This window comes from Oryzias latipes, chromosome 13 (assembly GCF_053564925.1).
Source record: "Oryzias latipes strain Hd-rR chromosome 13, Olatipes_Hd-rR_3.1".
NCBI classification, from domain to species: domain Eukaryota; kingdom Metazoa; phylum Chordata; class Actinopteri; order Beloniformes; family Adrianichthyidae; genus Oryzias; species Oryzias latipes.
The window spans coordinates 28179074-28192162 of NC_136249.1; the positions used below are offsets into that span (position 1 = coordinate 28179074).

General features: G+C 40.4%; 2 protein-coding genes across 4 annotated transcripts in view; one reads left to right on the plus strand and one right to left on the minus strand.

Annotated features, from left to right (window-relative positions):
• Positions 1-13089, plus strand: part of nbeab (neurobeachin b) — a 215555-nt gene that overhangs the window by 143224 nt on the left and 59242 nt on the right. For all 3 annotated transcript variants that reach the window (XM_023961240.2, XM_023961236.2, XM_078956585.1), the window contains one exon: positions 126-262. In XM_023961240.2, coding sequence (XP_023817008.1) covers positions 126-262 — 137 coding nt within the window. The remainder of the gene's footprint in view (positions 1-125; positions 263-13089) is intronic.
• Positions 640-3854, minus strand: mab21l1 (mab-21-like 1). The gene has a single exon (XM_004075298.5). The coding sequence runs from the start codon at positions 2596-2598 to the stop codon at positions 1519-1521; it is 1080 nt and encodes a 359-aa protein (XP_004075346.1). The 5' UTR covers positions 2599-3854; the 3' UTR covers positions 640-1518.

The following is a 13089-nucleotide window of genomic DNA, read 5'->3' on the forward strand; positions in this document are numbered from 1 at the left end:
AATTTTACGCGCAGGTTTTGCTTTGCTTCCAAATGTCGATTTAAAAAAAACAAACATTATTGTTATTACTTATTTCCACATTTTTGATGCAACACGTGGTTGCCCCCCTCCAACATGTCCTGTAGGCCCTTTGGTCCTGAGCAGCTCGGCCCAACTGATTGCCCCGGCTCTGGCAGCGCGCGGAACCCTGTCCATCACCGCCTCTGAAATCTACTTCGAGGTGAACGAAGATGACCCGGACTTCAGGAAGGTCGACCCCAAGGTAATTGACCTGGAAGAATTGGTGTGAGTCCTGTTCTTTTTTATTTTTTTTAATTGGTTGTTTATTTTATGTTTGTTTTATGCATCTATTTTATCCACGATTGCTTGATTTGAAGTAAACTATTATGCCCGTGTCATCTATAAACTTTTTTTGTGTTCCAATTTGCTTCTTTTTTTTTCAGCTGTGGCACTCACTGACCATCAACTCTGCATCCAGTTTCAGCGAATTTCTTTGTACATTTAGTTGAAATCTTGCATTCTAATACAAATTATTCCGCAAAAAAGAATTAAATTCTGATATGTTTGCCCACTTCCTTGCAATAATTCTACTTCAATAATTCCAGTTCACATTTAATAAATCCATAGCGTAGACACAAGTATATAAAACAGCTCGTTTTATTAACTCTTTAAATTAGACCAAAGACAAAAAATTAAAAAAGAAATTCAGATCACAGACGTTATAATCCAGTGTATTTCAAGTGCATTTTTTTTTCCAATTAAAACTGTATTATATATATACTATATATAAGATATCATTTTCTTTCTTTTTTTGTCATGTAAGCCTAAGGAAAAAAAAATATTGTAGTTTCTTAAATAATTCAAGTAAACTGATGGAATGTTTTAGATGGAACAAATGTGGTACGCCTACCATCAAAATGACAAAAAAAATAAAAATAATCAAAAACGTCAATTGAAACAGTTGAGTCTGACTACCACTGATGCAAGTATAAATTAATAACGTTTCTATCAGATAAAGAGAAAGTTCCGACGTGGATTTTTAAACAGTTGGATCCTATTTACGTGTCACAGAACAACATTCACAAATCCAGACCACTTGAATCACAATCGATGAATGTATTTACAGTATAAACATGGGAGATGTGGGCTTTCTTTTTGTTCTTCATTTTTTCCAGAAAAACAAAACAAAACTGTATGGGGATTTATTTTGAAAATATTCCAACTGCTGCTGAGGTGGCCTTTTATTATTCCTTTTTTTTTTTTAAATAAATTGTTGCCAATAATTTAAACTTGGACTTTAAATACCACCGAAAGGTGCACGAGGATTGTTCCATATAAATTGTGAAATTAAAATAAATCTCAAAATAGGTTTTGCCAAAACATATTTCACAATGAAAGACACATTTCACAAGACTTGCAAATTGGTTAATTCCTTTGTCCTCATTTGAGCCCGTTAGGTCTCAAGACAACCTATATTTTATTTTATTTTATATTTTGATTTTTTTTCTTTTTTTTACCTCAGAGTTTCTCCAAGCTTTTGGGGTTGGTCAGTATTTCTCTCGCCAGTCGCCAAGTCTGTTTGGCTGCGTTCTCTAGCGCAGAGTGAGGTTTTCCTTGGAACAGGTCTAAATTAGGCAGAAAATAATGCGGGCACCTTCTGCACTGCAAACACGAAATAAGCTGCAATAGAATCCCGTTCAGGCGGTCGCCCAGGCAGTTCTCATCCCAGTCCGACTCTCTCGGGTGTTTCTCACACTCGTAGGAAACCAAAGTTTTCATATGGTAGTTATTCAGAGGCTGTCCGGGCAGTTCCAGGTGACGGTCGCGCAGCGCCTTCAGCACCGACAAGCACTTCTTCCTGCACCCACCCAGCAGGAGCCGGTTCTCGGCTTCGGCGAACTGCAACACCCAGGCGTCGCTCTCCGCCGAGCTCTGCTTGCCGTTCAGGGAATAGCACTCTTTGGATAAAAGGTTGAAGCCCTCTGCTTTCACCTCTGCCACCCGGTTTGGTCCGGGCCAGGGGATATGCGGTAAGGGCCAGTGCGCAGCGCTGCGTGGCCAGATCCCAGTGCACTTGAAAGCCGGCGTGATTTGCACAACGTATCGGTCTCTAATGCGCAACTTGACTTCACTGGTGTCCGCTACCATCTTGACAACATCTCTGTAGCTGCATTTGTCGACCGCCTGGGCCACCAGCGTCTGGAACCGGGAGCGGATCTTGCGCGCCGAGAGGTAACCGGAGGCTGTGATGAACTCGACCCACAGAGACATGCTCCTCTTGCGGCCGTCGCTCAACTTAAGGACGGCGCAGCCGGGGAGTGAGCCGTCATCCACAAAGTTGAACACCCCCATCTGGTTCAGATAGAGAACCACCTCGAACTCTGTGGGGGAAATGACCTCCAGCCCCTCGAAGCGGTTATCCATCTCACTGAGCGAGCTGATGAAGCGGGGCTCCTGCACCTCCACCTCCTTCAGGACATCCGAGACAACCTTGCACACCTCTCGTATGGTCTTGGAGATGGCTGCTTTCCGAGATTGGCATTTCTCGTTGTAGTATTTGTTGAGGTGATACACCAACTTTGCCTGCGCGGCTATCATATTAGGGCAGAGATCCGGGTTATACACCGGAGTCTCGCAATAAGCCGAGGGATCCAACGCGGCTGTTTGTACGGGAGCCAATTTTAGAGAAGAAGAGGAGCAATCTAAATAGAAAAAGGGGTATATTTATAAAACAATCACGTGCTTAAAGCACATGCGCAATAATTAGAACATGCACTGCTGTGCGTAAATATCATTGAAGTGATCGAATAAAGTCCTCGAAATGATCCGGACGGGGTCGTTAAAAGTCCATTTGCGCCGGGAAGAGAAAAAAAAAGTATTTTTTGGCTCTTTGCTGGTCGGTTCCGCGTAATTGTGCGTGATGGTGTGCGCCCTCCCGACGCAGGCGCCCGGTGTTGCTATCTTTTACAACAGGGACTCTCACACTCTTTATTATAAGGGAGGAGTTGAAACCGAGCTGTCCAATCGCTGCTCGCAGCGTCACCGCTGTTTATTGACAACAAATTAATTCCCGGGTGTTATATACAAGCAAAAAGTACAGGTACCGACTGTATCGAGGAGCGGAAGTACAGCCGCAGAACGACACCATTTCAGAAATAATCTGCCTTATTTTTCCATATTTTTTGTCTTTTTTTCTTGTTGGATTTTACCTTCTTTTTAGTTTGATTTTTTTATTCTTATTTTAAACAATAGGTGGGTCGAGCATCTTTTTTAAATAAAAAAACATTACTGCTTATTTTTAATTAGAGCAAAACTGTAGTGTTAGGGGATAGCGACTGAATACTCCAGATGGAACAGACATCTAAATTACGCACATATTTTGTGCGGACATTTTGATTTAAAATACACACCGCCTCTATAGCTTAAATTGTTGTGGTGCTAAGTGTTTTAAAATGAAACCTCTCCGCGGTTTAATTTCAATGACCACTTATTGTGAAGTGCGTAAAATGTTGGCAGGATTCAATTGCGCTTTTATGGACATATGGATGACTGAGCCATAGTCCGAGTACGATTAACAGATTCACGCGCATGCCTGTTGTTAGAAACTTCATTCAAGGATTCAAACATATATTTTGCATTTGAACAAAACGCATGTATTTAAATCTTTTTATATTGCATTATATCCCGGATCCTGTTGCTTCTTAGTGATTAAATAAATGCTTCATATCGCTATATTTAATCAAAACAGTATTTTAGACACGTTTTGTATACTTTTGTTAAAAAAATGTTCAGAAAAGGAGAAATTATTTTTGTGTATTGCAAAATGCTTCCAATTTTTTGAGAATAAAAATTTAAAAAGAGTCGAGAACCGTTGTTTTTTTTAAATGCATTTATATATGTTATTATATTGTTTTAATTATTTCAGAAGCTTTTACTGCCATGTATATATATGTTCTTCAGAAACGACAAATGAAAATTTGGCAGATTGAGGGTTGCCACAAATTAGAAAATCAAAATAAATAAATAAATGAAATAGTTTTGCGAAACAATACACGTGCTTAAGGGTTATAAGTAATACTTGATCATTTAAGGGGGGGGGGATCTCAATAACTAGTTCTTGCATGTGCAGTTGCACTGAACCTTCTCTGGCTCTCATCATTGTGCTGTCACTCTTCTCCCATGGTACCCCGCGTGCTTTGAAGAGAACTTCAAAAGGTTGAAGCTGCACAGATCAGATAAAGGCGTTTACACTCCTCTGCCCGAGTCGGAGCTGGATGCGTCCAGACGTTGTAAGGGCGAACCGCTGCACCTCAGCCCCGGCTCTCCGCGCATGGCTGCGTGAGAAGGGGTGGTGTTTGCAGAGAGAACCTTGATAGATCGGTGACTCCCATTATCATCGCTTGTCATGAAAACACCGCCAGCCCAGCAGCTGCCCATCCTGGGGATCATTTGACGCGGTTACTGAGCAAAGTTACACATTTAAACATACAAAATTTATCTTTAAAAAAAAAAACGTTTTAAGCGATTATATACACTTTCCCCAATAAGTCACATTTACTTTAAGTTTATGTCACAACCAGACATTTTTAGTTTTATTGACACGAATAGGCATATAAACGAGGATATGGATTTAGTTATGGGTTTTTTTTCATGTGGTGAGAGGTAGCTAAAAGCCTCCTCCCCTCTCAGGCTTTGGTAGTATTTTCTCTCACAATTCCACAGTCCATAGCTCAGCAGGTACTTGACTTTTATTAAAACCAGACCAGCCTCACGATCCAGACTATCGTGCTCAGAGTAGGATATGCCTCAGAGTCCAGTTGCAACTCTTAAGTTTCTGCTTCGGCTTTTGGCCATCACTGTGCATTTTTGAAAGGGGGCGGAGGGAGACATTTTCATTGAGATTATCACCTCTTAATCTAAAACATGTGGCTGCACAGACTCCCACTGTAACTCAACCTGCACCACAGTCCCATGACTCCATCAGGTTTAGCTATAGGACAATCCAGTCCTCTTTTAATGCGGCATTGTTTTCCTTTTTCGCTTTGGGCTCCAGCCTGCTAGGCTATTGGAAGCCCATCAGAGTGATATATGGCTGTGTGATTTTAGCACATGCCTGTTTTGGACCCAGCAAAATGCTCGCTTGATTGTGTAAATCAATAAAATGACTTCCACTTCCCCTAATTTCGCACGAGCATGTGACTCTGTTTTGAAGGCCTCTTTGTTTCCATAACATGCCTCTACCCTTATTCATTTTTTTCCCTCCTTTTTTCTTTTTAAACATGACTGATCATCCTTTCTAGCATAGACATGCAGACATTCAATGGTACGTGTCTGATAGTACAATTGCCCTTTGATGGTGACCTCTTGCACGTTGAAACAATATTCTGCCATTTGTAACCAAACTCATTAAGAATGTGCAAGAATAACCGTGAAAGCCTTCTGATCTGCAGTGATAAATATGATTTTGCTTCATTTGGGCTTTAGTGGCGAACCAAATGATGTAAACAATATGCTATTGTAAATATCATGTTAGTTGTTTTTAAGTCTCAGTTTCCTCTGTGACTCAGTAAAACAGTCAATAATGTTTTGCAGCTGTGGCATTAGGGCTGATTTATAAGCTGGTTCATGTAAATTGTTGCCAGCCATCTTCCAACTGGCAGTGGAATTACGGAGCATGTTTTATTATTTCATCAAGGTCAACCAGATGCCTTTTTTTTATTGAATACTTTTGTTATTTACTTTGAAACGAAGGATTCTAAAGCTATTCACAAAAGGAATTCGCAGGCGATAGCTCCCAAGTTAATGGGTAGATTAGTCCAAGTGGACTTAATGGGATGACATGTGTCTGTATGGATCAGATTAAAAGCTGTGTCACTTTGACATCTTTGGTTCTCTGTGAGAAATAATATACTCATGGGATAACCACTCACTTTGACGCATTTTTTTAATTTGTTAGCCATAAAATGAAATTGTCATTTGGATTTTTAATAATGGAGCTTTATTATTCTACGCAATATGGTGTCTCTGTAGGATGCCAGTTAATTTTTTGGGCCTTGAGCCTCTCAGTGGACCCCCTTCGGATTCTATCCAATCATTTATTTCATTTTCCACCAGTGTATTAGCACACTCATCTGGATAAGTCATGACCACATGGCTCCAGGCTCCCAGACCCTTCAGTGTTCACCTTGACAGGCTCACTGCACAGAAAAGTCTGCCTGCTTCACAAAATAATCACTAAATCTTCTGCTTGCATTGGATTTATATTCGCAAAAATAAAAAAGGAAATAAAGAAAAGTGTAAATGATGACACATAATTGATTGTCTCAGCTTCATTTGGCCCTTCATCCCTCCCCTCTGCAATATGGTACGCTTGTCAGACTTGGTGATAGATTACATGCATGAATTTGCATGAATTTAGCATAAATACAAGTTAGTTTTGTTGAGCAAACTAACAAACCAGGAAATTTCTGGATTTTTCACAAAAGGCAAATTAGGTGCTTATGTAGCATTAAGGCCTTTTTCTTCAACACAAGTCGCACTGCATGCAACGTTTGTATGAACTCCTCTTTATCCGTTTACTAATGCATTTGTGTTTTTTAATTCTCTATATTAGTTTAAGCAGAATATAATACTTTTTTATTTGCCAGTTGTGTGAATTGTTTTTCTTCCTTTCCTAACTTCAAATGTATCTTCTTAATGCCCTTGTTTGCTATTTTTTTCTGTCTTTCTAACAAATGTTGCAGGACAGCAAAGTAATCAATCTTGATTTTTCAGAGATCCGTCTACCCTTTATTAAGTAGACACAGTAATCACCTGCCTACTGACCCCATGATGCTCATTTACTGTCTTCTCCTCAGCCCTTGTTTCTGATAAATAATTTCATACCTGAGGCGGCCTGAACACACTCGGTCCCACATGTCATGAGATTTTTAGGAGGACGCGCCCTCTGAGGCAGCAGACAGAGTAAATGGGTGAATCGAGGGGCATATTGTTAGTTTGTGGCTGATGGTAATCAAAGGCTTTAGGGGAAAGGCTTGTGATAAAATTAGGTGACGCTGCCTAAATAAGGGATGAAGGGTTCATAATTGCCGTTCTTGGAGATCTAAGGTGCAGGGTGCCAACTGTCAGAGTGGGGCTAATGATGACAAATGTCTCTGTATGTAGATTGCTGCTGCAGCACTAGTGTGCAGCTGAGATGGTAGAAAGGAAACATGCAGAGGTCCCCAACTTGAGAACGATTGTGTGCACTCATTAAGTTTTACTGGAGAGAAAAAAAAAATCTCATTTTAAATTGTATTTACAAAGTTACTGTTACTAAGGCAGCTAAAAAAATTTCTTTGGTTTTACAGCTGAGAAAACTCTAAATGAATTATTTTAAAAACAATATTTCTTTGCCCAGTGAAAGTTTTTCTCAGAATTGAAGATAAAAAAGGGATATTTTAGCCGATCTGTTACAGTATGTTTTTATGTGGGTCACACAAAAAGATCTTTTTCTGCTTAACTCAGCTAAACTGTTGTTGGTTAACATTTGTTTCCTGAAAGTGTGCATGACTTTAACTACCTTTGTGTAGAGCGCCATAAATCTGATTTCACTTACTGTGACATAGAGTTCATGCTAATAAAAGAGCAAACCTAGAGTGCTGCATGGCCAGCTTTCCCCAATTTGTTGCATGAATGGGTTTTCAAAGGGGTACCTCTTTGTACAAAGGGAGTCTCGTCTTTGTTTGGTTTCGCCCCATCTGTGTCATCTGGTGGTCTGTGCAGGAGGGTGGCGTTTCAGGGTGCTCCCCAGCGGCGTTGCCAGTTGTTTTATGGACTCGCTGAAGTGGTGCAGGGAGTTCATAAGTTGGCTGGCCCATTGTGAGCCGAGCCCAGCTGACACGTGTGAATTGACTCCAGCATATTGACAGATCATTTCCATTAATGAATCGGAGGAGTCTGCCTTGTTTCACTCAGTGATTTATGCCCCGGCCTCATCATCCAGGCTGAACCAACATCCCCCTGAATGACTCAGCTTTTAATAAATGCATGGAGGGAGTTTCCTTTATTGGGGCCTTTGTGAAGCTTCATCCACCTTCTATAATCTCTGTGTCACATTTTGGGTGAAAGTTGGAAGTGCCAAAAAATATATATAGTTTATCGTATTTTCTGCATAAAAGGGTGCACCGGATTATAAGGGGCACTGTCAATGATTGGTCTGTTTTCAAACTTATGTCCTATTCAAGGCACACCAAACTATATAGCGCATTAAGCAAGACGAACAAGTGAGAGATAAGTCAGACAGACTTTTCTAATTGCATTCACAGTAACTCTAGAACTTAACACACTATACATTAGAAGGATTAGCGTATAACTTGCAGCCTTGTTTGAGACACATAAAAAAACAAAACAAACACACAACACGCTAAAGTCCACTCAGTGGTACGGTCCGGTTTGGAATGGTCCAGGTAATTCAGGTGAGTGTTTCGACTCAAAGTTGGACCATCACAGCACGTGCGGAGTGAAGCTAACACGGTTCGGTCCGGCTTAATGAGTCCACTTTAAAATGGAAATCCTCAAAATACCGGACTGGACCGTACAGTACCGCTCAGTGGAAACGAGGCTCATAGGTTAGCCACGTTAGAGTAGTCACAATACCTGTAACTCCTGACCTTATTTGCAACACTTTAAACACAGGTTGTTGTTTTTTTTTACCACTGAAACAAATGTTACTGTAACTACAACATCTCCTAATCTTGTTAGTAAGACATAAGAAAAATACAGTCCGATTTGCTAGACATTCACCGCGTTAGCATTGTCGCAATAACATCCTATATATATAATATAACAGAGTACCATATACCTCTCAAAATTGCTTCAACACCAGAAAGCACAACCAGAATTAACACTTTTTATCATTTTAAAAGCACACTGTTGTTTTTGAAGAAAGTTAAGGCTTTTAAGTGCAGATTATGGTGCAAAAAGTAAATGTTGCAACGTCTTGTACTCCAACTCTCAAATGAAATCATTGTAGAATTTAAAATCTGATTTAAAAAATATATTTATAAAAATATATATTAAGACACCTCAAGCGTTAAAAGTTTTAGTTATCAAACTGCTGTCGATTGTCTGTGGGAGTTATGCGTTTTTATTTTTATTTTTTATTTGTATGCTTTGATGCTGAACTGCTTTTGTTTGTAACAACTGGTGCCTCATAAGCTCAGCTCTGATCGCCCGATGGCGACCATCCGGCTTTCTTAAAGCTGCAGCTACACACTGATGGCCTCAGCCTGGCCAATCGACCCCCACCACCACTGCTGCCACATGGAAGGCACATTTGCTTACCACCATTTTCTCCTGCTGTCCCCCTCCCCTTGAGGATGAGAGGAAAGAGCGGTGGTGAAAAGAAGAGGAGGGGAGGAAAGGGAGGCTCACCCCAAGCGGATGCTAGACAAAGATGGCACCAGAGACATTTTGTCTACTTTCATTAGTTCTGGTGGTGGTGAGGTGTGCTGCATATTAGCCTTTTAACAGCAGAGCCACATATTGTGGAGCACAGACGGAGAGCAACTCAGAATCAAATCTAGCCTGCCTCATTTCCATCTTCCTCCCCAAAAAAGTGGGACATATGGGGCAGGATGCCAGTTGCTTATTTGATATGGTAATCAAAAAAATCCCTGAAACCCTGTTATATGGTAGGTGTGACAAACTTTATCACACACATTTACATATTTATTCCCATTAATGTGATATATTTTAGGATTTATTCTGACTGCAAAGACGTATATGATTAGGAAATAAACTGTACGAACTTTACAGGGCTTCAATCAGCTGCAGTGATTTTGTTATGACAGTGTCACATTCAATTCAAATCAGAGCCACACTAAATCAAAGCTGTCATTTATTCCTATGAGCTATATGTCAGCTGAAATTGGGACCCGACCAAAATCTATCATGTTTGTGTGTATTTGAACGGCGAGCTGTAGAAAGCTATACGTTCATACCACCCTTGGCAACACACGTTCAAGCGGCCACTTCCAATGAAAAATCGATGTAAATTTTTATGCTTGCTGTGCAAGTTTCTACAATGTTTTTTGGGTCTCTGATTCATTAAGTGACATTTTGATGGTTTCCCTTTAACTTATGGAAGTGCTAACTATTCGAGAACTGATCATGGAGGAGAAAATAATATTTTTATGAAAAAAAAAATTATGAAAGAAGTCTGGAGGAAGATTTGCACCACTTCAACATTTCGCACCAAACCTTTTCCATTTGTAGGTGGCAGACTGTGCTAGTAAACAGTAGAAAAGCAAAAGAAGAAGAGCCCCTCCCTGCTTGTCCAGTGTGAACACCGTGGGCGAAATGCACTTGTAGGAACCAGCGCGTTCTTGAATGCACATCACGTGCCCGATGCGAGTGTATGCACACATGCCTGTTTTTTTTTTGTTTGTTTTGTTGCTGTACAGGATGAACAGCACATTTTAAATCACTCTAAAAGTACTTTTTGAAGTTTTGCCAAAGATATTTCCTTTCATTTGTCCAAACATCATTATTTACTCAGTGAGTCCAGATTGGTCCCCAGATGCGTCTGATTGATGTTTTGTCCTGCTGGGCTCTCAACTATTGGGCTCATTATGGCTGCCATCTCGATGGGCTCTGTTAGAGAAACTCAGGAGATGGAGGAACCTAGGACAGAGTCATCACATTGGAAGAAGTTCTGATGCGCAGACTCCTGCCTCCAGGCTTTCACCTGCTCAAGAACAGCCTGCAGGCACAAAGCAGGCCTCCCTGGCCAGCCAAGACAAACAGAAGGGTGAGAGTTGTGACTTTCCTCGCTGCATAATGTAAAGAAAACTAAATCTGCAATTGTGACATGACTTAAAAGGATAAAAGTTTGCTTAGTGAGTGGATTTGCTCTATTTCGCTCTCATGATTAAAGCAAACTCGTCAAAAAGTGGATGTAGGTACCAAATCAAAAAGAGGGGAAAAAAACAGATGAAGTTTTGGTGTTCTACCTTGTTAAATTTTGAATGATTTTATTAGTGTCAACTCTGTGGTCTTGGCAGGGCTTTGGAGGCGTCTGAGCGAGGAGTTTGGCGGCGGGGTGAAAGCATGTCGACTGTTGACACTATCTAACGAAGAGAGGATTAGGAGTTTACAGAGGCAGTAATATGATAGGTCAAAAAGAGGAGGCACTCCACCACAGCACTTGGCTCTGTAATGAATGATTGACTGGAAAAGAAGAGGCTGCCACTCGCTGGCTGAGTGCTCATCTTGACGCCTGCCGCAGCGCTCCACAGCTCCCCTTGATCACGTTTCGCTGCTCCCTTCTCATCTAAGGCACCGGCCTGCAGGGAAAAGCTGCTTTTCGCTCTTATTTTTCTCTCTAATTTACACTTTTAAGACATTTTTGTTTGCTTATTTGCAATTCCTTTTTTGTCAGTGAGCTTCCCTGTATCATTCCCTCTCCAAGCCTTAAAACCACCCCCACTTACACAGAAACATCGACACACACGGTCATGCACACACACACACACCACCTTCCCCTTTTCCTGTGTTTGCCTTCAGGCAAATAACTAATTTCAGGTTCCATAATTGCGGTGTGTTGTACACCTGTCTGCTATTAATTCTCCCCTGCCTCTTATTCTTTTGCTTAATGAGATATTATTGTAACTATTGTTATTATGCTGTTTTTCATAATTAACTTGATGGATTTTGTTGCTATGAAACAATTTATTCTCTATAATGAGTGCAAATGTGTTGGAAACTTCCAGCGGCACAGATAGTCCGAAGGTTTTGCTCATGACTGATCTCAATTCTTCATTCACTCGTCATCTGACCTAGGGAGTTCCCGCTTGGAGAATAGTTTGCCTTGGATAAGAGGAGCAGAACTAAGCAGCCTGGTCACCGCTGAATAGGACCCTGCTTGTAGCCATTTTAAGACCATTACAACGGTGAAAGCTTTACAATAGTCCGCTCCGAACTGTGCTTTGGCCTGTCACACGCACCCTGTGAAAATCAAATAGCGCTTTTGCTTAAATGAAAAAGGCTTTACCATACCCCCTTTAAAAAAAAAAAAGGCTTTTTCATAAGAAAAAAAAGTCTTCAGTGACATAAGTTTGAAGGTTATTGTTGTGGAGGCAAACTACTGGAAGAATGTGTAAAGAAAATTTCAGCTGAATGACAAATGTTGAATTTTTTTCTTTTAGTGGGTCTCAATCCAATTAGGAGTTTAGTAAGGGTCAAGCATAGGGACTTCACGCTGCAGGTCAGTTTCTTTTGGGGGGAAACTGGAGAGTAGCATGGGACTGAATCTTGTGAAGGTCCTGACTGAGGACTGATGTCTTTAATGTTGAGGGGTCTTGAGCCCCAGTGAGTCATTGAAACTGTTTGGGGAGCACAGATAATCTTTTTCATAGTTTCGGAGGCCAGGTTGAAGGATACACTTGACACTGTGGCAGCATTGGTTTCTCAGATGGTACCAATTACCTGATCTCTCACACCAGTCCGCTTTTTCTTTACAGGCAGCTGTGCAAAAGTCTTCTAAATGCATCTGCTTCACATTCTTCTTCTTCTCATTAGTAAAATAAGTTATGCAAATTGAAATTATGCAACCTCTTTTAGTGTTTCTTTTTAGATTCACTATACTAAAAAGCTGTAACCCTGAAAATCCACAGCAGCTATATGTAAAAATGGTTTGCTTGATCATATTTCAGGAAGTCCTAAAAAAGGGCCTTTGAATGTTTGTTCACATGCTGCTGGTCTTTGAGCGTCTGACAGACGTTTAACTCCTCAAGTGCGGTCATTCTTGAATCCTGTTAGGAGCCTTAATTACAATTCATGAACTACCTGCAATAATTTAAAAATGCATTCTGAGACTAGCTGTCATAAAAAGTGATAGATTGAACTTTTATTTCTTATTTGGGATAAACTACAAATGGACACATAATAGGTTTTTATTTGCATAAAATCATAAATTAGCAGTATTCTAGGCATACTAACAGGTTTTGAGTTATTGATATATGGGAAGTGGAGCAAAATTAATTATTTTAAAGAGAAAGCAAAGAAAGAAGGAGCATAAAGCCTAATAGGTGCTTTAGTAATTTTTGA

Coding starts and splice junctions, on each gene's coding strand:
- mab21l1 (XM_004075298.5), bottom strand. CDS start 2,598: ATGATAGCCGCGCAGGCAAAGTTGGTGTATCACCTCAACAAATACTAC.